Raw genomic sequence first — 23,151 nt, forward strand, 5'->3', positions numbered from 1 at the left:
TAAATTGTATGTCTACACATTATTTATTATTAAAGGGTTGTGCTTCGTAAAATTTAACATTATAAAAATTCAGCTTTTTTGCCTTTTGGTTAATCTCATCAGGGTTACCAGACTCTGAAAATAAAAAATGCTACGATTTTATCCAAAAAAATACTACAAAATTCTACATGTCTGAAGCGCTATCTACCGGACTTTTTTGAAAGCTTATGCAGACGAACACTGAGAGGGACGATTATTATTATTAATATTATTTATACTGTCTTGTGCAATCAGATATACGTATAGTAACTAATATTTTATCAGCGACTTCGTCATTTGAAGAGTAACAAAGAGTTGTGTGTATCATAATAATATCTCTTGTGTGTCAACAAAATTGTATAAAATTGAACCTAAATGAAAATATAAAATTTCATATTTTGTTTCATATCCTACAAAAAAGAAACGTAAAATTTGCTTAATTAAAGTGCAATTTATCTTATAGTCTACTAATATAAACAAAAAACTTTTTTAAAAAAAATTTTTTTATTTACTATCATTCACTATATACTAACTATTATTTCAATATTACATTATGTTTTACTTCTTCATCACATTCATCTTTCTTTTCCTCCTTCTCTCTCAATCACATCTCTACCCCATTCATCTTCCACCTCTTCTTTCTCGTTCATTCTCCGTTAAGTGTCTTTTTATAATAGACATAAAATAGGACAACATCGCCAATAGATGTTGCCTGTTGTAGTCATCTAAAAAAATTACAAAACATATATTTATCATGTAAATCGTGTTTTAATACTAGAAAAGTCAGCAGGGAAGTTTAAAGAAAGGTGGGATTTCTTTAATTTAAATTATTTTTACTTAAGTTAGTAATTTATTAAACATTTGAAATATTAACTAAAAACTTTTTGAATTATGCTGTAAAAATTATTTATATTAAACTTAAAAAACTTGTAAACGAAATGTTATATATTTTATTTTTAAATTAATTAATAATTTGAAGAAAATTATTTAGAGAAAAAATAGATATTCAGAACAATTTTTTGTTTAATTAATTATAGAAATTTTTTGAATAAAAAAATTACATAAAACTACAACAATAACACGAATCCTATTTAATATTTAGACAATTTAAATAGATAATTGTGTTTATAGTATTTGAGAGCAAGGAGTATTAAAAATAGTTGACATTTTATTTTGGAAATTATATAAACATTTTCATAAATTTTACATACTTTTAAACATTTTTTAAGGTTTACTGTCAATACAAGTAAAATCTATATTAGTTAATATTGATTTTATACAGGCAATTAAAAAACTATTAAATTATTTATCAAAACTATTAAATTATTCATTAAAAATATTAAATTGTTTATTTGTTTTGGATTTTTTATGCATCCCAGAAAAATTCCAGTTTTTTAATAGATAATTTTCTTATGTACTAAATTTTTTTTAATTATTAAATTCAATTTAAATTTAGAATGTCTTGAAAATATTGATTTTTTCTTCTTCATCAGCATTACTGTATAGTGCAGACTATGGTTTTCTCAATTAATTGCCTTCAGGCAGATCAACTTTGATTTAAATTTTTCCAATTGTTAAGATATTTTGTTAAACTTACGAAAGGCTGCGCGTAACATTACTTCCTGCGAAGGCAGGCACGGGCAATTCATCCCGCCCATTTGTGGTACAGGGGCGGGATCCTCCTGCGGAGCGCGACTCCTCTCTGTAGGCCTAGATGTTTCTGCCCGACATCGAGATGTTATTTCTCCCTCCGACGAATCGCTGCTCGAGTTTGGTCCTCTTGAGCTTGCCGAGCTTTTAGATTTTAATGGTCCAGGTCTTTTGGGTCCAGTTCCACAAGTTTTTTTGCTGGGTCCAGCCTTGGGTCCACAAGTTTTTTTGCTGGGTCCAGCCTTGGGTCCACAAGTTTTTTTGCTAGGTCCAGCCTTGGGTCCAGTTTCACAAGTTTTTTTGCTGGGTCCAGCCTTGGGTCCAGTTTCACAATTTTTTTTGCTGGGCCCAGCCTTGGGTCCAGTTTCATCTGTAGGTTGCCTTCGAATTTTTTGATATTTTCGTTGTATTTCTAAAATAAATAATAAAGTTTTACTTTAACATGTATTGAAATTTTGATAAATTCGATAAAAGAATATAAACTTTTATTTTTGAATTGTAGACATTGTATAAGTTTAACTTTTAGTATAAATAAAATGAACTTTTTTAATATATATAAAATTTTTATAGTAACATTTCATTCTATTCAGGGATGAGATTTTCCGCTTTTTTCAAATTTATCTCTTAAATTTCAGCTTTTTATCAAAAATTCAGATTTTCTAAAAATTTAACTTTTTTATAATTATTTCACTTTTTTAGAAAATTTACCAATTTTCAAAGAGAAACAGAAAATTCAAACCACATAGCTACCAATCCTTTCTCATTTTACTTATTTTAGCTATTTTCTTCCCTTTTACGTGCAGCAGATAAGATTTTCCAAATTTTTTACCCACCCTCCAGATAGATCCGATTTTCTTAATTCAAACAATGCTGCTTCTGACAAGCCTTTTAGAGGTTCCAAGACTGGAATCTGCTAATATCTCGATTCTTATTCACACGATTTTAATATCAAACATAGCTTTTCATATTTGCATGTTGTGATTCTCATTCACGCGATTTTAATATTGTATGTTGTGATTCTTATTTGCGAAATTTAAAATCCTAATATTGTGATTCATATTTAAGCCTTTTTAAAAACCTATGTAGCAATTGGTATTCACGCAAGTTTAAAATTCAATGTCTTGATTTGCTCATGCGGTTTATAATATCAAACATTGATTTTCGTATTTATATGTAATTTTAAAATAAGGTATTGGAATTCACATTCACACATTCTAAAAATTATGCATCATAATTCTTATTTATGCAATCTAAAAATTATACATCATGATTCAAATTATGAATCGTGATTTGTATTTACGTGTTTTAAAAATTCTATATCCCAGTTTGTATTTTCTCATTTTCAAAATAGTATATCTAGTTTCATATTCAAGTGATTTCAAATCCATAATTGTTATTCATATTCACGCAGTTTTAATATCAACTATCGCTATTCTTGTAAGAAGTAAATTTTTTTAAAAATTATTTACTATAAAGGTGACTGTTTTTCTAACGATGATTATTAGTATATGTAAGTGTTACAACATTAGAGAAACTGGAAAGGAATATATTCAAAATACATTCTGCGCTTGCAAAGAAGAGAAAATAGGATTTGTTACAAAATGTTTGAAGATGAACTAACGACTAAATATAACAAGCATAAAAGATATAGCAAACAAGCAATCACATCAATTTTGGAAAAAGAGTTAATTAACTCATCATCAAAATTTTATTTATAATTGCTATTATTTATGCTATAAAATGCAAAATTCTTATCAAATAAAAAGCAATTATCTAAACAGTTGCTGATTGTCATGTAATTTTTCAAACTAAAATAGCAATTTTTGTATGTTAAGGAGTTACTATATATTTCTACTTCACTGTTATTGATATGTTTCAGAGGGCTCTAGTTAGATTAGACTATAATATGAACATAATGATTCGATCCATTGTTAAAGTTTTTTTTTTCCAAGATAATTTAAAAAGTAATATTACTGATATATTTGCTATAAATCACATAACAGTATTTATTAAAAGAAATGAAATATTAATGTATATTCTCAGTAGTTTTAATTTGCTAAACCAGGTAGTTTTTCAAGTAATAATCGTCTCTTATGTGAACTGAGGAAAAATATAATTTCCTGCTTTATTTTTTTCAATTTATAATTTTATTTTCACTAAATGTTAAGTAGCAATGTAAACATTTATGTAATAATAGATTAGTACACAATTGTATGTCAACACATTATTTATTACCTTAAACTATCTGGAATTTATTATTAAAGGGTTGCGTTTGCATGAAATTTACTATCGTGGAAATTCAGCTTTTTTGCCTTTTGGCTAATCTTATCCCTGCTCTATGAAAGTACCAATTTCATTAGAATGTCAACTAACTGATATGCCTTCATAATTAACCTGTAGTTATTTAAATTTTATAGTTTTTAAGAAATCTTTTTGTCTTCGAAAATACTAATATTTTACGAGAAATAAAATTGAATGTTACAAGGTTCCAGCTCTATTAAAAACTAAAATTTAATGAAAAAATTTATTTCATTTACTTATGTAAGTTCCTGGCTAACATAAAAAGATTATAAATCTGTCTATAAATCATTGAAATAAAAGTTGATATATAATATTTATAAATCTGCCTATAAGTCATTGAAATAATTTTTTAATGTGAAATAGTATAATGTTTTTTAATATAAAATATAATATTTTTCATTTTTTTTACTATTTTCTCAAAATGCATATTTTGACTCTTTGGGTACACTTTTCTCAAAATCTACTGTATGTAGAATTATAAATTTTGGTACAGAATTTGTTTATGTATATATCTACATAGTAGACCTAAAATAATGAATATAATCTATAAAACATTCATTTAGCATTATTGTTTCAAATTTCAATCAAATATTTAGGTTTACTTTACAGAATCAAGTCTTTTCTAGTAAAATGTTAATTTAGTGTAATATTTTCACTCAATTTTTCGTAAAGTGTACTTCTGTAAGTATATTATTTAATTTAATATTTTTTTAAAACTACTGAAGTCATCTGCTAAAGTTTTACCCTTTACCAAAAAAAAAAAACTAACGTTTTTTTCTTCTTTTTTCCTGTAATCTTTGAATTATTTCTCTATCATCACTTTCAATGCTGTTAAGATCACTTTCTATTTCATTTTCTTCGTTGTTGATGTCCAATTCTTTCATAGCTAAAAAAATATAACACAAATCTAAGGTTGTAAAATAAAATTTTAAAAAATAAATAAATACATTTATTTATTTCCAAAAATTTTTAATTTATTTAATTTTATTACATTTATTTATTTATACTTTTAGTAAAATATAAAAGTTTATTGTTTTAATTTTTTAAAATTTATTTCAGAGAATATTGTTGTGCTCATCAGTGCTTCAATACTACAACCACTATTTAAGTATTATAGTTTTCTAAATTTAATGATTATATTTTTAAAATTTATTGTATTGACTGTATTATATATTGTATTTAAAAGATGAGTTGTTGAATATAGTCACTTTTTTTCAATGATGTTTCATTTTGACGATAATTTAATTTTTGTATTTATAGCACGTGTGTGCTTTAAAGCTAAGAATAACATGCTATATATTTAAATTGCGTTATTAAAAATTAATTACAAAAATAAATGAAGAATAAAAAGTTTAAGTTAAGGAAAAATTTAATGTACAACAAAAACATATAATGAAAACTTACATTGTAAAGAATTTAGATAATGGTAAAGAAGGTTTGAGGAACACGTCCTCTCTCCACGCGAGTCAGTTTGGAAGTGAGTATGAGGGGGGTTTTCATGCCGGCTGGATTTACCTCACTTCAGTTCGTTTTGGAGTGGTCAGGAGGGTTGTCGAGGCACATACTTGGGGACTGGGTGTTTGCCGAGGCACACCACAGTATTTAACAATTTTCTAAGTTAAATAATAATTTTTTTAAAAGCTATTGTATTGCATTTTTTTGTTATTAAATTATTGACTGTTATGCTAATGTATGTATGGGTCGTTTATATATTATAATATCTGGGGTGAAGAATAGTTCATTTTTATAATCTATGTATATTATTTTTATTTGAATATTGACGAAAATAATTTTTAAAAAAATACATGTTAATTCATTATCAATTTTGACACTCTACATTATTGTCATAATATTTAAAACTTAGGCTGAAGCAGGCCACATAGAGCTTCTTGGTTGAAGTGATACCCCCACCATGAGTGAATAATAGAGGGACATTTGAACTGTAAACCTCGGGGACCTGTAACCAAGGTTAAGTTTCAAGCATAATATCTGTATTTTATTTTATATGTGTGACCTACATACAAGGTTTGTGATTTTTTTTAAAAAATCGAATTATTTTTATTTAAATTGTATTTTTTGATTTAAATCAGATTTTTTTTATTTTATTCAAATACACTACAAGAGCTTTAATTTATAATTAAAAACTTTATAAATGTTTAATCAAATTAAATTAATATTAAAACTATATAGTAACACTATTTTAGAAGCTCTAGCTTACTGAAATAATTTTTCATTATAATGCATACTAACCATTTTGATACAAAGGCATTATTGAAATTGAAAGACAAGATAAAATAGATAATTTAAAGAATACTACTTTAACAAAGTTTTAATTAGCGTATCATAATTTTAATTTAAAATTGTGATCTCTTTTTTTTCTCATAATTTATTAAATGGCAAAATAAATGCAACAGATTATGTTTATAAATGTTGTCATTCATTAAAAAATAAGTATTATTATTTTATGTTACAATATTCATTTTTAGTCTTATATTAAAATACATAAGGTAAACATTTTAAAAAATCTAATCTACACATTGGAATCACAAAAGAAAATCTGATAATTTCTAAGATATATATTATGAAAAGAAAAAAAGTTAATAACCCTACTGCTTCAAATAGACTTAGAAAGGGAAGAATGACACAGGAAAAAAAATATCTGAACTCAACTTTGTTTCTTTCTATTTTTTGGCATATTAAAGTAATTTCTTTTTAATATAACCTCAAGCTTTAGAAATATAGAAATTTCCATCAATAAACTATAATATAAATTTGAATTCCATGAATCAAAAGTTAGAATTTTAGTTAGCATTTATTTTTTTTCTTTTTACAAAAAATCTTGTTCACTTTCTACAGCTATGCAAGTCTATATTAAGACAGCATTAAATATTTAATTTAATCTGTATTTTCAATGTTAAGCATCAAAAGATTTTTAAACATGTAATTTCAAATGTGTTTAACACACACCAAGAAAGAAAGTAAAGAACTAAAATTAATTAATACATCAATTTATTTAAAATAAATTTTAATAATAAAAGAAAATATACTTTATTATAAGTAAAACAGGTTCGTGGTCCGATAAACAATCTAAAACCTTTTTCAGATGAGTTTAAATCATAAACTAAATTGTCTGAATGAATGAAAATTTTTCTTCTAAACAATAAAAAAATATTGCATTGCAAATTTAAGTCATCACTTTTTAATGCACTCAATTTAAACAGACTCCATTGTGAATCTATTTTGTTTTTTAATGCCTTTTCAACAGTTATTGCTACTACATTATTTCAAAAAACTCATTTTTTAATACAATACTAGGATACGTGAATTTCAAATTTTATTCATTATTTTTTATATGTATATTTGCTATATATATTTGCTAATTCAATTATTGATACAAGGAAAAATTAAGTGAAAGAGTGTTTTTTTAACAAGAAATTTATTTTATAACAGATTGTACTCTTCAATTGATGTGTTCAACTGTCAAAAGGGGTTTGTCACAATGTAAACAAACTTTTTTGTATAAAAATTCAGCAGCAAAATTGAATCTTAAGTATTATTTATTATTATTTCATTTTTATGCATTATTATTTATTATTATTTCATTTATTAAAAATGAATTCAATACTTTAAATTTAGTTATGATATATACAATATTTAAAAATATTTATTAGATAATATGGTAAAGTATTTTAACCATATGCCTTTTTAATTGTAATATTTTAGTTGTATTTTTCTATTGATTAATTTTTATAATACTTTGTTTCACTCCAAAAGCTAAGGCTTTTTTTAAATATTAACTTTGATTTTAGTTTTTGTACTGAGTGTTGGCGCCTCTATCGGCTTTGGCTTCGTTTATCTTTTCATTTGGCGAAAAGAAGAGCTCTTGTTGTTTTCTGTTTTGATATAGTCGGACGTCTTCAAATGGCGTCATCCATCGTTTCGTTAATAAATTGTTAAATAGTTATCGTTTGTTCTTAATCATTCGTATATACAGTCCGCATATCGACCCCCTCAACATGGTCCGTCGAGCCGGAGTTCAAACTTGATATAATTTGAAAATAACAATTTTGATCAACTTTCGTTTTCGTTTCGTCATAACTTCGTTTTTGGATTTCGTTTTGATACATTTGATTTGCAAAAATGACTGATACTGAGGAACAATATGAAAAGAGCTTAAAACAATTGAATCGTCGTCGTTGTAGCTCTAAAAGCAAAATAACTAGGTTGGAAAGCTTTATTTCTACAAATGGAAATGAGGCTGATTGTCTCGAACTGCAATCTCGTATCGATAGCATAGGATTAATTCTTCAAGAAATTGAAGTTTTAAAACTGGATTATTATTCAATTTTGAAGGATGAAGAATTAGAAGCTTATCAATCCCATTTTGATGAAATGGAAGAACAGATAGAATCTTGCAAGGTAAGCTTACAAAGACTTTTTCATTCAAGAAGTTCTAATATTTCTCATTTGCATAACAATGAACAATTAAGTAATAGTAAAATAAATGTTAAATTGCCAGATATTTGCTTGCCTTGTTTTGATGGAAAAATCGAAAATTGGAATAACTTTAAGCTTCAATTTGATAGTTTGATAACTGAAAATCAGTCTTTAAATAGCATGCAGAAATTGTTTTATTTGCGTTCAGCTTTAAAAGGTGACCCTAAATATATTGAAACACCAGAAGATACTTTTGAATCCTTGATGAAAATCCTAAAAGAAAGATTTGAAAATACTCGTTTAATTGTAAACAATTATATCTCGAACATTTTGAATTTTGAAAAAATTTCTGTAGAATCTTATAAAGATTTGAGACATTTAATTGATACTTTAAATAAAAGTTTAAGAGGTTTAAAATTAATGAAATTGGAAACTAATGATCTTGTTGAACAATTAATAATTAACATAACTGTTCAAAAATTGGATAAGGAAAGTCACAAACAGTATGAAATGAGTTTAACTTCTACTGAACTTCCAAAATTCAATACATTTATGGAATTTATTCAAAAAAGATGTCAAACATTAGAAAATCTTCAGGGAAACTTTTTTGTGAACAAAGCTAAGAATATTCAACATCAAAACAAAGCACGCAACTTTGTTGTGAAATCGAATTGCAATAAATGCCATTTGTGTTCAAAGGACCATTTAATTTACAACTGTCCCTCTTTTTTAAAAATGTCACCAATTCTCAGATTTGATGTTGTTAAGAAAAATAATCTGTGCATTAATTGTTTAAATGCATCACATAAACTGAATTCCTGTCCATCGAAACTTACATGCAAATTCTGTCAAGCTAAGCATAATTCCTTATTGCATCGCAAGGAAAATAATTTTCGCCAAACGGAGATTAATTCGGAATCTCTAATAGAGCAAGAATCGCAGGCGCCAGTCTGTAATCCAACTTCTCAGGACATAAATAATGTTTCAAATGATAATTTAATATCTCATGTGTTCGCTACTACAAACACTTGTAGAAATAAAAACATAATTCTCGCAACGGCTCTAGCTTGGATATGGAATCCTGTGAGTAACTGTTTCGTTCAAGGACGTTTATTGTTGGATAGTGGAAGTATGGTAAACATTATGACTTCGGATTTCGCAAACAAAATCGAATTGAAAAAAGAAAGAATAAATATTCCAATAAGTGGGTTAGGAGGAAATGAAACAAATGTTAAATATAAATTGAATGCTCTTGTTTCTAATAAAGATTCATCGTTTTCGCTTCGCACTGAATTTTTAGTAGTCAATAAAATTACGGATTTAATTCCATCTAACACTTTGAATTTACAGAACATTGTTATTCCCAATCATTTAATATTAGCTGATCCCTCTTTCGCTAAGGCTGGAAAAATTGATATGATCTTAGGTGCTGAACATTTTTTTGAAATCATTAAAGAAAATAAATATCGCACTTCAGAAAACTTAACATTTCAAGATTCTGTTTTTGGTTTTATTGCTAGTGGTTCATTTGAATCCAAACATCCAAAACATTATTGTAATTTAGTTTATCGTGCAGAAAACATTGAAAATAGCATTAAGAAATTTTGGGAAATTGAAGAAATAGATAATTCCCGAATTTTGAGTGATGAAGAAGCATTTTGCGAAAGTCACTTTCAAAAGAATCATAAAATAACAGAAAGCGGTCGTTGCATGGTCAAAATGCCTATTCGTGAAGAAGCGCTGGAAACTATTGGTGAATCTCGTTATATAGCTCAGAAACGCTTGAATCAGACCGTGAGAAGATTGAACACCAATCCTGAAATGAAGAAACTTTATTGTGAATTCATAAATGAATACGAAAATTTAAGTCATATGGAAAAGGTTGTAGATGATGTTTCACCTTCTTTATCATATTATATGCCACATCATGTCATTTTTCGCCCGGACAAAACTTCTACAAAACTAAGAGTCGTATTTAATGCCTCTACGCCTACATCGACAGGACAAAGCTTAAATGACATATTGCTAACCGGAGAAGTGAGAGAAAACGTTTTTGATTTGATTGTTCGATTTCGAAAACACAAGATTGCCTTAACAGCTGATATTAGGAAGATGTTTCGTCAAATATTAATCGATCCGTCTCAAAGAGATTTATTGAGAATTTTGTGGAAAACTCAAGAAGACGAAGTGCCTACAGTATTCAGAATGAAAACAATTACGTATGGAACAAAAAACGCTCCATTTCTGGCCATTAGAACATTGAAGCAGTTAGCGATGGATGAACAGTTGAATTACCCTCTTGCTTCAGAAGTTGTTCTTTCTGATTTATACATGGACGATGTAGTTACTGGATCAACAGATCTTGAATCGGCTTTAGAGTTAAAGACTCAATTAGTAAAAATGTTTGATAGTTGTGGCATGACCTTACACAAATGGAACTCGAATTCCAGGGACTTGATCAATGACAGCAACTTTAACGAAGAATTCTCTTTCGAGACTGAAGAATCTACTAAAACACTAGGTATAATTTGGCAACCGGGACAAGACAAGTTCACTTTCAAAGTATGCGTGTCCCAGCAATCAACCTATACCAAACGAGATGTATTGTCAGTCATTGCTAGGTTGTATGATCCAATTGGCTTTCTTGGACCCGTCATCAGTAGAGCTAAGATAATGCTTCAAAAACTTTGGACTCAAAACCTTAATTGGGATGACAATTTGCCGGAGCACATTGCTCGAGAATGGAATCGTTTCGTCAGTAACCTTAAAGTTTTAGAGAACATTCGAATCGACAGATATGTTCTAACCTCTAAAGTTAAGAAAATTGCTCTCGTTGGATTTGCTGATGCATCCACTTTGGCGTACGGAGCTGTGATATATCTTCATCCTGACAGTTCTAACTCTGCCTTTAAAATCCTAGCCAGTAAATCTAGAATTGCACCTCTAAAAATAATATCCGTACCTCGTTTGGAGTTATGTGCATGCCTTTTACTTGCTAAGTTAGTTCAAAAAGTTATAGCTGCTTTAAGAATGGATATCAAAGAGGTCACTTTATTTTCAGACTCTACCATCGCATTGGCTTGGATTAACTCTTCTCCGCACCAATTAAAAGCATTTGTTGGAAATCGTGTATCCAAAATTCAAACACTTTCAAATAATTTTCACTGGAGACATATACTATCTGAGGAGAATCCTCACTTGCGAGGAATCGATCCTTCCGAATTGGTGTCACTGGACTTGTGGTTTTCTGGACCATCGAATTTAGACATTCAACCAACAGATCAACAATCCATTGAAATTTTGAACAGTGAACTTTATGAGCTTGAACTTAAAAAATCATCGAATATAACTCTTACTTTGTCTTCCAACTCAGACTTTGTTAATAGTTTTCTCACTTTAAGTAATAATTTTGTAAAACTAATTCGTATTTTGAGTTACATTTATAGGTTCATATCTAATTGTCGGAAACAGGAAAGGATGTATGGTCCCATCACTAGAGAGGAACTTCAGCATGCAAAGCTTTCTCTAGTAAAGTTAGTACAGGTAATTGTATTTAGGAAGGAGATACATGCATTAAAAAATAAAAAAAGATTGAAGGACAGCCACGTAAGTAATTTAAATCCTTTTCTTGATTCTAATGGTTTAGTTAGAGTAGGAGGCAGAATCAACAATTCGAATTTATCTTATGATCAAAAGCACCCATTGCTAATTCCAAGAGATCATAAAATAACTACTTTAATTTTCCAGTATTTTCATTTAAAAAATTTGCATGTTGGTGCGCAAACTTTGCTTCATTGTGTTAGACAAGAGTTTTGGCCCCTAAATGGTAGGAACACTGCTCGAAAAATCGTTCACGATTGCATAACATGTTTCAAAGCCAAACCTAAGATAGAACAGCAAATTATGGCTTCTTTACCGAAAGAAAGAGTTACCATAAGCCCCCCTTTTTCAAAAACTGGCACCGATTTATGCGGTCCCTTTCTTATTAAATATAAAAATCAGCGGAAGGGAATCTTAAACAAAATCTATGTTGTAATTTTTGTATGTTTAATTACTCGTGCCATTCATTTGGAAATAGTAAGTGATTTGACAGCAGAAGCATTAATTGCCACCCTTAAAAGGTTTTTCGCGAGAAGAGGTCTGCCTTCTATTATATTTTCTGATAATGCCACAAATTATACTGGTGCTCAATCTGAATTGAGAAAATTGCATGATCTTATTAAACATTCAGAAAATCTTGCTTCTTATTTATCCGATGAATTCGTTGTTTGGAAATTTATTCCTCCCAGATCGCCAAATTTTGGTGGCATTTGGGAGGCAGGAGTCAAATCTTTTAAGCACCATTTGAAAAGAACTATTGGAAACTCTAAATTAACATTAGAGGAATTTTTAACGGTTATAAACCAAATTGAAGGTGTATTAAACAGTAGACCACTTTTTCCCCTTTCTTCGGACCCCAAATGATTTCGAGACCCTAACTCCCAGTCATTTTTTAATTGGGCGACCCATAAACAGTATTCCTGAATTTCCTGTTGCAGACATTCCTGATAATCGACTCTCTCGGTGGCAAAGGATACAAAAAATCAATCAAACTATTTGGAAAAAATGGTCAAGAGATTATCTCAATAATTTACAGCAAAGAAGTTAATGGTTATTCGAAAAAAACAATGTTAAACCAGGAACACTAGTTTTAATTAAAGAAGATAATCTACCCCTTTGTTCTTGGATTATTGGTCGTATCCACGAGGTTATCCCAGGAAATGATGGAAAAATTCTAGTTGTTATTGTAAAAACTGCACAAGGTTTCTTTAAACGCAGCATATCAAATATATGCGTTTTACCTATCAATGAGTCTACTAGTAATTAGTTTACATGTTTATTTTTTTTCATTGTTGTCATAAAGAATGTGATTGTATGCATTTAGTTTGCTTTTGAAAAGTATTATGTTATTTGGTGATTTAGTCATAAATTTTTAGAACTCTTTTTTTTTTATCATTTGCATTATAAATTGTCATTTATTGTTGTGTATGTATTTGTTTGAAATGGATATTTCAAAGCCGGGCGGTATGTTGGCGCCTCTCTCGGCTTTGGCTTCGTTTATCTTTTCTTTTGGCGAAAAGAAGAGCTCTTGTTGTTTTTGTTTTTGATATCGTCGGACGTCTTCAAATGGCGTCATTCATCGTTTGTTAATAAATTGTTAAATAGTTATCGTTTGTTCTTAATCATTCGTAAATACAGTCCGCATATCGACCCCCTCAACAAATATAGTCACTTTTTTTCAATGATGTTTCATTTTGACGATAATTTAATTTTTGTATTTATAGCACGTGTATGCTTTAAAGCTAAGAATAACATGCTATATATTTAAATTGCGGTATTAAAAATTAATTACAAAAATAAATGAAGAATAAAAAGTTTAAGTTAAGGAAAAATTTAATGTACAACAAAAACATATAATGAAAACTTACATTGTAAAGAATTTAGATAATGGTAAAGAAGGTTTGAGGAACACGTCCTCTCTCCACGCGAGTCAGTTTGGAAGTGAGTATGAGGGGGGTTTTCATGCCGGCTGGATTTACCTCACTTCAGTTCGTTTTGGAGTGGTCAGGAGGGTTGTCGAGGCACATACTTGGGGACTGGGTGTTTGCCGAGGCACACCACAGTATTTAACAATTTTCTAAGTTAAATAATAATTTTTTTAAAAGCTATTGTATTGCATTTTTTTGTTATTAAATTATTGACTGTTATGCTAATGTATGTATGGGTCGTTTATATATTATAATATCTGGGGTGAAGAATAGTTCATTTTTATAATCTATGTATATTATTTTTATTTGAATATTGACGAAAATAATTTTTAAAAAAATACATGTTAATTCATTATCAATTTTGACACTCTACATTATTGTCATAATATTTAAAACTTAGGCTGAAGCAGGCCACATAGAGCTTCTTGGTTGAAGTGATACCCCCACCATGAGTGGATAATAGAGGGACAATTGAACTGTAAACCTCGGGGACCTGTAACCAAGGCTAAGTTTCAAGCATAATATCTGTATTTTATTTTATATGTGTGACCTACATACAAGGTTTGTGATTTTTTTTTAAAAAATCGAATTATTTTTATTTAAATTGTATTTTTTGATTTAAATCAGATTTTTTTTTTTTATTCAAATACACTACAAGAGCTTTAATTTATAATTAAAAACTTTATAAATGTTTAATCAAATTAAATTAATATTAAAACTATATAATAACACTATTTTAGGAGCTCTAGCTTACTGAAATAATTTTTCATTATAATGCATACTAACCATTTTGATACATAACATAACATAAAAATTTTATTCACTTGAAAATTTCAGAAATGACAATGAAACATTACTAAAAGAATTCTATTTTATAATTTAATACTGTTTGACTATCTACAATAGTCATGTAGTTTCACAAAGCAAAAGTAACATTTAAAGCTTGGGATAGTATAATGAAAAAATGTTATTATGGAAAATTTTAGAGAATGGTTTGTCAAAATACTGTATCAATCTAGATGTAGCGTTGCATTTCTTCAAAAAAAAAAGATGTTATTATAGATTTTGGTAACAGTTTAAAACAAATCATTTAATTTAAGAAATTTACATGTTATTATGGATAATTTTAAACGTGATTTGACGTTAAGATTGTTTAAACTTAAAAAGAGAACTTACCCTTTTTTTTTGTAATTTTATTAAAAGGAAAAGATGATTTTACTAAACACATTGTATCTAAACGTGGCACTAAATACTTTGCAGAATCCTCTCACCACACCTAGCAACAACGCACACCGCAAACTAGCAACGGCAGAAAGATCAATCACTCGACCAAACGGACATCACGGTGAACGTTGACATCACTGGTCTAGTAACCAGTTTGTACTCTATATCCACGCCCTCTAGTGAACTGCGGTTTTTGTTTATTGCAGCTGTACATCATTTGTTCTTTTTTTATTTGATTTATATAAATTGTAATGATTTATAATAATTGATAACATTTAGTTTCTTTGCCGGAAAATTCTGAAATTCGCAAATTTTATGAAATTTTTTTTTCAGATTTTTTTAAAGATTTATAATTTGTAAATTTTAAAATTAAAAATTAAAAAGAAAAAAGAAAACTAGTATGTTCTTAAAATTAATTCTCTATATCATTCTGAAATTCAAATATTTGAAATGAAATAAATAACACAATTTATGTACTTACGAAAAATAAATAAAATAAAGAACATTTTAGTAAACATTCCAAGCTAGCCTGTTAGCGTACAATTATTTTGCTAATAAAGCGTTTTCTTGGTTTTCATTTATGTGTAATGGAAATTCTAATTATTTTCATTCAAAATTTCAAATTTTTTCATTTCATTTACTACAAAAGCTTTTATAAACATGATTTTTCTCTGATATTTAAATTGCAAGTTACTTTGATTTCTGAATCGTGTTAAAAGTTAAAAATATAAGAAAAGTATTCACAACATCCACTAAGATGACAAATTGTCTGTCAAGAATGATAAAAAAATTAATGGTTAAAAAAATAATTCATTGCGATAATGAACATACAGCTGTATTGTTATTATTGTTCAGTTATCTAAAAGACTTTTTCGTGGTTTTCCTTTGCATTTAACGCAACTTTTTGATTTGTCTAAATTTTAATTTAATTTTAAATAATATATAGGTTACTACAAAAGCTTTTATAAACATGATTTTTCTCTGATATTTAAATTGCAAGTTACTTTGATTTCTGGGTCGTGTTAAAAGTTAAAAATATAAGAAAAGTATTTCTCAACATCCACTAAGATGACAAATTGTCTGTCAAGAATGATAAAAAAAATTAATGGTTAAAAAAATAATTCATTGCGATAATGAACATACAGCTGTATTGTTATTATTGTTCAGTTATCAAGAAGACTTTTTCGTGGTTTTCCTTTGCATTTAACGCCACATTTGATTTGTCTAAATTTTAATTTAATTTTAAATAATATATAGGTTACTACAAAAGCTTTTATAAACATGATTTTACTCTGATATTTAAATTGCAAGTTACTTTGATATCTGGGTCGTGTTAAAAGTTAAAAATATAAGAAAAGTATTTCACAACATCCACTAAGATGACAATTTCTCTGTCAAGAATGATAAGAAAATTAATGGTTAAAAAAATAATTCATTGCGATAATGAACATACAGCTGTAACGTTATTATTGTTCAGTTATCTAAAAGATTTTTTCGTGGTTTTCCTTTGCATTTAACGCAACATTTGATTTGTCTAAATTTTAATTTAATTTTAAATACAATATAGGTTACTACAAAAGCTTTTATAAACATGATTTTACTCTGATATTTAAATTGCAACGTACCTTGATTTCTGGGTCGTGTTAAAAGTAAAAAGTGTTTCACAACATCAACTAATATGACAATTAGTCTCTCTAGGATGATAAAAAAAATTAATTGTTGAAAAAATAATTCATTGCGATAATGAACATTTAGCTAGAATCCTATTACCGTTCAGCAATCTAAAAGACTTTTTTGCGGTTTTTCCTTGCATGTAACGCAAAATTTGATTATTTCTATTTAGTCTTAATTGAAATAAGTTATTTTCATAACTTTAATGATTGTGATTGTACTCCAAGTAACTTATAAGTAATTTTGATTTCTGGGTTGAATTAAAAATAATAAGGTCGTTTCCTTATATTCACAAAGATGTTAAGCCATCTATTAAGGATGGGAAGAAAAAAAATTATTGATTATTTAAAAATAACTTCTTTTAGATAATGAACATTTAGCTGGAATACCTATTACCGATAAAAACAATCTGAAAAACGCATTTGTAGTTTTCTTTAGCATGTAACGCAAAATTTGATAATTTAATTTTATTTAAAATAGGTTATTTTTATAACTTTCATAAGTATATAATTGTAATTCGATACTTAAATTGTGACTTATTTTGTTTTACTGGTTGAGTTAAAAAGAAGAGCTTTTCGTTTATATTCAGCAAGTTGATACCTTATCTATTTCATAATTTTATAACCGTCGACGAACAGCCGACCTAATTATGTGCTTACGCCTACTCATGTTTAACTCCGTAAAATCAATTTTAAATCATATCCAAAAGACAGGAAGAGTCCTTTATAAAGTATTGAGAGAAATTTGCCACCATATTGGACTTCTTGATGGAACTAGCCCGCATTTACGTTACATTTTGAGGAAAACATCCCACGGTTAGCCTGACTTCAAGGAGACTCCTGATCTTCTGAACCACAACGGCTAGGCCTGATTAATAATAAAAAATGGCTGCTTATAAAAAAATAATTTCATTGAGATAAAGATGAACATTTAGTTGAAATCCTATTACCGCCAAGCAATCTGAAAAACATTTTCTAGGTTTTCCTTTGCATGTAACGCAAAATTTTATTACTTTAATTTCAACTTAATCTTGGTTAAAAAAAATTATTTTTATAACTTTTATAAACATTGTCTTACGCCGATATTTAAATTGCCCGTTACTTTGATTTTTGGAATGAGTTAAAAATTACAAAAAATATGAAGAGCATCTCGCTATATTCACCGAAATAATTGACTGTCTGTCAAAGACGCTAAAAAAAATATTTTTTTTATATAAAAAAAATTCATTACGATTACTGAGCATTTCGCTGGAACTCCTTAAGCGTCAAGCAATCTGAAAGATATTTTCGTGGTTTCCCTTTACGTGTAACGCAAAATATGATTGTTTTCTTAAAAAAACATTCATAAAGGCAGCAATGTTTAAATATTTACATAAATTATGAATTATTTTATCTATATTCCTTGTAAATCAAAACAAAATGAGCATTTGACTGTGGGCAATTAATTAGCAAGGTACATAGTCTTACGCGGACATTAAGTAATGAATTGGGAGATTTTGATACTGATATATATATATATATATTATAATAATTTGAATAATTATTTGTGCAAAGGCATTAATAAAGATCGGAAATTAATAGATAATACAATCGAGTTCATAATAAATACTACGAATAATTATTTTCTTGAAAAAGATTTTTATTTTTAATTCTCATCGGAAAATTTAACAAATTTACGGCTGCATGGCTTTAAAAAAATGTGTCATTGATGTGCATTTTTAATTATTACGATTTTAAAACAATAATAGTAAACTTATAAAATTCAAAGGATTTTAGTTTCGAACTCCTTCTGTTAAATCATATTTTTAAATATAAAAAAATGCTAATATAAGCATCTATACTTCAGTTATAATAGAACCAGACGCTTCAAACTAATAACTATGGTTAGATAAGTAAATATCCTTCCTTCGGTTTTAATTAATCTAAGTTCTGAAAACCAAAACTAAACAAAACCGAAACTATAGCATATAATTGCTCGTAATCTGAATGATCTCTCCTTTTAAAGCTTCAATAAACAAACAAATAAATTATGAGTAATGAATAGACATCTTTAAGCAATATACAAAATAATATACTGGTTTACGGAAATGAAAAAGTTCTAGAATTTAAATTAAATTGCTTTTTAATGATCAACACTGATTACGCGCAATGCAAAGGTACGGCGGGAATGTCAGAAAATAATCACTACGACGACGCGAACGCCACTTTTTGTGCGTAAAACCGGTCTGTCAAAAGCGTGTTGCTTTTCTAAAACCCCCAACAACGCACACCTAAGGACAAACGAGGTCTAAGGTTACCTCGCGTGTTCAAAAGGAAGCATCTTTTTCCCTTCTTGTCTGAACAGTTTTTTTTTAAAGTGAGCAACGTTTTGTTTTAGGATTTTAACCGCTTATAATTTAGATGATTTTATCAATTTTAAATCGCTTCTTTCGGTATCATTACACACTCATTTTTTTCAACGACTTATTGTGTTTTTTTTAGACTAATAAACATAATATTTAAAGTTAAAAAAATCTCAGATAAGTTTTTACAGAGAATTTTTTTACATCTTTCTGAAAATTTGTATTCAAAGCTCAATGTAAGTCTGCTTGGGAATTGGAGACATTGAATTTGGAATCAATATTTTGTATTTCGAAGAGAAAAAAACTTTCAAATCATGTTAATCATGTTTCTTTAGATTTTTTAGTGTTAATTATGTAACAAAAACATTAAAATAAATGTATTTTATTAGTATTAGTTACATCAGTATTACATATACTCCCGGGAATTAGTATTGATAAACCATAAATCGGATAATTCTTGTACTGTATTTATTTTCTTATTCATATGTTTCGCCTCCTTCTTTCACCTCCATCTTTGTATCTCCCTCTCATTGTCTAGCAAACTCTTCTTTATGAGGACGTTGAAATAATTCAACGTCCGTAGGAGTTGATATCTGTCATAGTCACCTTAAAAAAATTTAATTTATGTAGAAATTTATCAAACATTTGAAATATTAACTAAAATTTTTTAAATTATGCTGTAAAAATTATTTATATTAAACTTAAAAATTTGTAACTGAAATTTTATATATTTTTTTATTTGTTTTGCATTTTTTTATACTTTCCCAGAAAGTTTTCCAGTTTTTTTCAATAGATATTTTTCTTATGTATTAAATTCTTCTTCGTCAGCATTACTGCCTAGTACAAGACATGGTTTTCTCAATTAGTTGCCTGCAGGCAGAGTGTCTTAGAGCTAAAATATTTATAATTGTTAAGGTGCCTCACTACATTGAAAAGTCGATTTTCGATTATATTTCTGAAATTGAGATTTTTTTACTTTTAAAAATATTTGGATTTTTATCTTTCGATTGGCAGTAAAATTTCGTTGATACGATAATTCTAACCCAAGATATGTGCATTTAAAAAAGTATTAGTTTCAGTGAAAATTCATCGGAAGTGAAATTTCGAAACTGAAACTAATCATGTTTTTGACAGATTCAGTACATAAATAATTGTTTTTCATTTTTTTTTTTGCTTTTAAAGAACTTTTTAAAGTAATTATAAACAATTCGAAATATTTTAATAAGCCATATAGTTTTATTACTTTAAATATGGCCACAAGAGATTGTTGTCATTTGGCTCTCTTGTGATTTCGATTGTTGTTTGGAGTTAGTTTTCTTATTTTGATTTGATTTATACAAGAATAAATAGCTTTATTTTGGGTTATTTTATATTAATTGTTTTCAACTGATATGGTGTGAAAAAATTATCGTAATAAAAAGCGAAAGCTCTATGGAAATAGGTATTCAAATTTACCTAACAAAAATAACGTGGAAGACACTGAAAAGGAGAAACTTTCTACTGTTAGTTTCTCTAAACTGAAAAAAATTACAAACTGTGAAAAACCATGAGCGGTTTTCAATCAAAGAAAATTGATAAATGCTCTGAAATCAACACTCTTCTTGTTTATGGGTTGCGATTGATTGGTAGAGGTTACACCGCGGGCAGAAAGCTATTTTCTATACTTGACTTACCTTTCTTTGCGCCTTACAGTTTTCAGAAACAAGTGAAAAAGTTATCTGATGCTGTTGTAAAACTGTCCAAAAGCAGCATTGAATGGTTGCGTCTCTGTCATCTCCATTGATACCGGTAAAGTACTTGACTGTGAGGTGATGTCATTCTATTATAGAATATGCTTAGCATTAACAAATTCTACGAAACCTTATATTTGCCGAAATCATACAGGCTCCGCTGGAAGTATGAGAGTGTTGGTGCTCTTAGAATCTTTCAAAGATCGGCTCTACTGAATAGCCTTGAGTATGGAGAGTACTATGGCGATGGAGATGCAAAAGCTTATGAAACTGTTAAAAACGTATATGGAAAAGTGTGTTGGTTCCCACTTATGAAAGGTAAAAAGAAATACAAATCGACTTGACTGGAAAGGCAAACTGACAGATAAGTTAATAGATAAACTACAAAACTATTATGGGATTGCAATTCGGAGCAATAGTGGAAATCTTCTGGAGATGCAAAGATCAGTAATTGCTGCTTTTTTCCACTGTTGTTCTAGCTCAAAAAAACCAATGCATTTACAATGATAAATGATATTTACAATTTAAAATAAAACATCAATGTTACTCCTTATTCATATTAGTAAATCTGATAATTCTCATTGGTAAAAACTGAATTAATAAAAAGGAAATAATGTTTTTATGAAAATATTTTCACTTTAAAATGAAGGTGTAAAATATCATTGATAAGATTTCCTTGCATATTTATTACATTAAAAATGTTTTTTTTATACAATTGTTTACTTTAAATGCATTTTCTGAAGTTGTGATTTTTCGCATGTTATGAGTTACGATTTACACCACAACTTAAAAAGTTTTAGTCCCAAAGTCTTGAAATTTTGTGTACAGCTTTTTTATAACATTCTTTCAAAGATAGACAAAAAACTTTTCCATAAATATGTAATTTTTTTTGTTTGAGCAGTTTTTGTTTATTTTGAACTGTATTTTTAATTACGAGCGAAATAGTGAAAAAATTGTTCAATAACTAATCATGAAAAATATTTAGAGCGTAAACAGGGGTTTCATAAAAACAACATTTTTTACCATATTTTTCACAAAATTTACAAAAAATATTTTTTTGCTGAAACAACTGCAAAAGCAGTTTTATACTACAAGGCACCAAAAAACTCTTAAGGTTTCAATTAATAGGGATTTTTAAAAAATTGTTGTCGAAGGTGTCCAGATACCTTAATTTTTAAAACTAAATAATATGTTTTTATGATCAAGATATTAAAATATTTTGGGAACTTACGGAATGCTGCTATCAGCAATCGTTCCTGTGACGGGAGGCAGGGGCAATTCATGGCACCCATATGAATGGCTCCTGGGCCTTGGCAACTATTGGGATTTACTGAAGGGGACGGCCGGGGGTTTTCTCCGTTCACGCTATTAGCTCTTGATTCGGATCTTCTGGGTGTCCTACTTTCGGATCTTCTACTTTCGAATCTTCTTACTGTCCTGGGTACTCTTCCAGATGTCCTGGGTAATGTTTTGCCAGATATCCTGCGCATTACTCCTGATGTCCTGGGTACTTGCATCTTGGAGTGGGATGCAGAAATTTTTTCAGAGCTTGGTCCTGGCATATTTTGTTCACAGCTTTGGCTTGGAAGATTCTGTTGAGAGCTTGGTGGGCTCCTTGATGGTGGGCTTTGGCTTGGAATATTCTGTTGAGAGCTTGGTGGGCTCCTTGATGATGGGCTTTGGCTTGGAATCTTCTTTTGAGAGCTTGGAATCTTCTGTTGATAGCTTTGTCCCGCTTTTTTTCTGGGCACTTCTTCTCTGCTTGGGCTTGAACTTGAATATGAGCTACTACTGGAACTTCTTGATAAGCGTCGGCTTGGTTTTTTTCTGGGCTGTACTCCCGGACTCCTCTGTGGTGAACATCCCTGATTCCTATCTGAGCTTGGTCCGGCCATGGGTGAAGGACTCTTCCTTAATGAGGTTGATCCGGCCATGGGTGAAGAATTTAAAGGCATGGTTGGTGGATTTAAAGGTATTCCTTTCTTCCTATTTTTTATCAAGAGACGTTTTTGTTTTCTTTGGATTTTGAATGTTTGGAATAATTCCTCTTCATTCTCACTGAGATCACTATCATTCAACCCTTTCATATCTGAAAAAAATATAACACAAATCTAAGTTTGACAAAAATAAAATTTTAAAAATAAATACGTAATTTTTATTTATTTTCATAAGTTATTAATTTATTTAATTTTATTATACTTTTAGTAAATATGAAAGTTTATAATTTTTAATCTTTTTCAATTTACTTCAG

At 28.6% G+C, this 23,151-nt stretch overlaps 2 protein-coding genes and 1 long non-coding RNA gene across 5 annotated transcripts in view; 1 reads left to right on the plus strand and 2 right to left on the minus strand.

Annotated features, from left to right (window-relative positions):
* Positions 1 to 503: 503 nt before the first annotated feature.
* LOC107437836 (uncharacterized) lies at positions 504 to 15,249 on the minus strand. Of its 3 annotated transcripts, none has more exons than XR_015429046.1 (4): positions 15,111 to 15,249; positions 4,739 to 4,855; positions 1,616 to 2,080; positions 504 to 743 (listed from the first exon to the last, which is right to left on the minus strand). It is a non-coding gene; the product is annotated as an uncharacterized LOC107437836 (long non-coding RNA). The 3 variants fall into 3 exon arrangements; XR_015429047.1 differs by lacking the exon at positions 15,111 to 15,249 and adding an exon at positions 5,374 to 6,942; XR_015429048.1 differs by lacking the exon at positions 4,739 to 4,855 and having other exon boundaries at positions 15,111 to 15,234.
* The window catches only part of LOC147803352 (uncharacterized), a 48,402-nt gene continuing 32,829 nt past the window's right edge, over positions 7,579 to 23,151 (plus strand). The window contains exon 1 of the mRNA XM_087150961.1: positions 7,579 to 22,872. Coding sequence (XP_087007087.1) covers positions 8,110 to 12,870 — 4,761 coding nt within the window. The 5' untranslated portion in view covers positions 7,579 to 8,109 and the 3' untranslated portion in view covers positions 12,871 to 22,872. The remainder of the gene's footprint in view (positions 22,873 to 23,151) is intronic.
* On the minus strand, positions 19,646 to 22,987 carry LOC147803353 (uncharacterized). Its single transcript, XM_087151260.1, has 2 exons — positions 22,132 to 22,987; positions 19,646 to 19,776 (listed from the first exon to the last, which is right to left on the minus strand). Exons 1-2 carry the CDS (start codon positions 22,985 to 22,987, stop codon positions 19,673 to 19,675), a joined length of 960 nt encoding a protein of 319 aa, XP_087007386.1. The 3' UTR covers positions 19,646 to 19,672.

Source organism: Parasteatoda tepidariorum, chromosome 9 (genome assembly GCF_982258835.1).
Source record: "Parasteatoda tepidariorum strain Cologne lab strain chromosome 9, Ptep-v5.0, whole genome shotgun sequence".
NCBI lineage: Eukaryota > Metazoa > Arthropoda > Arachnida > Araneae > Theridiidae > Parasteatoda > Parasteatoda tepidariorum.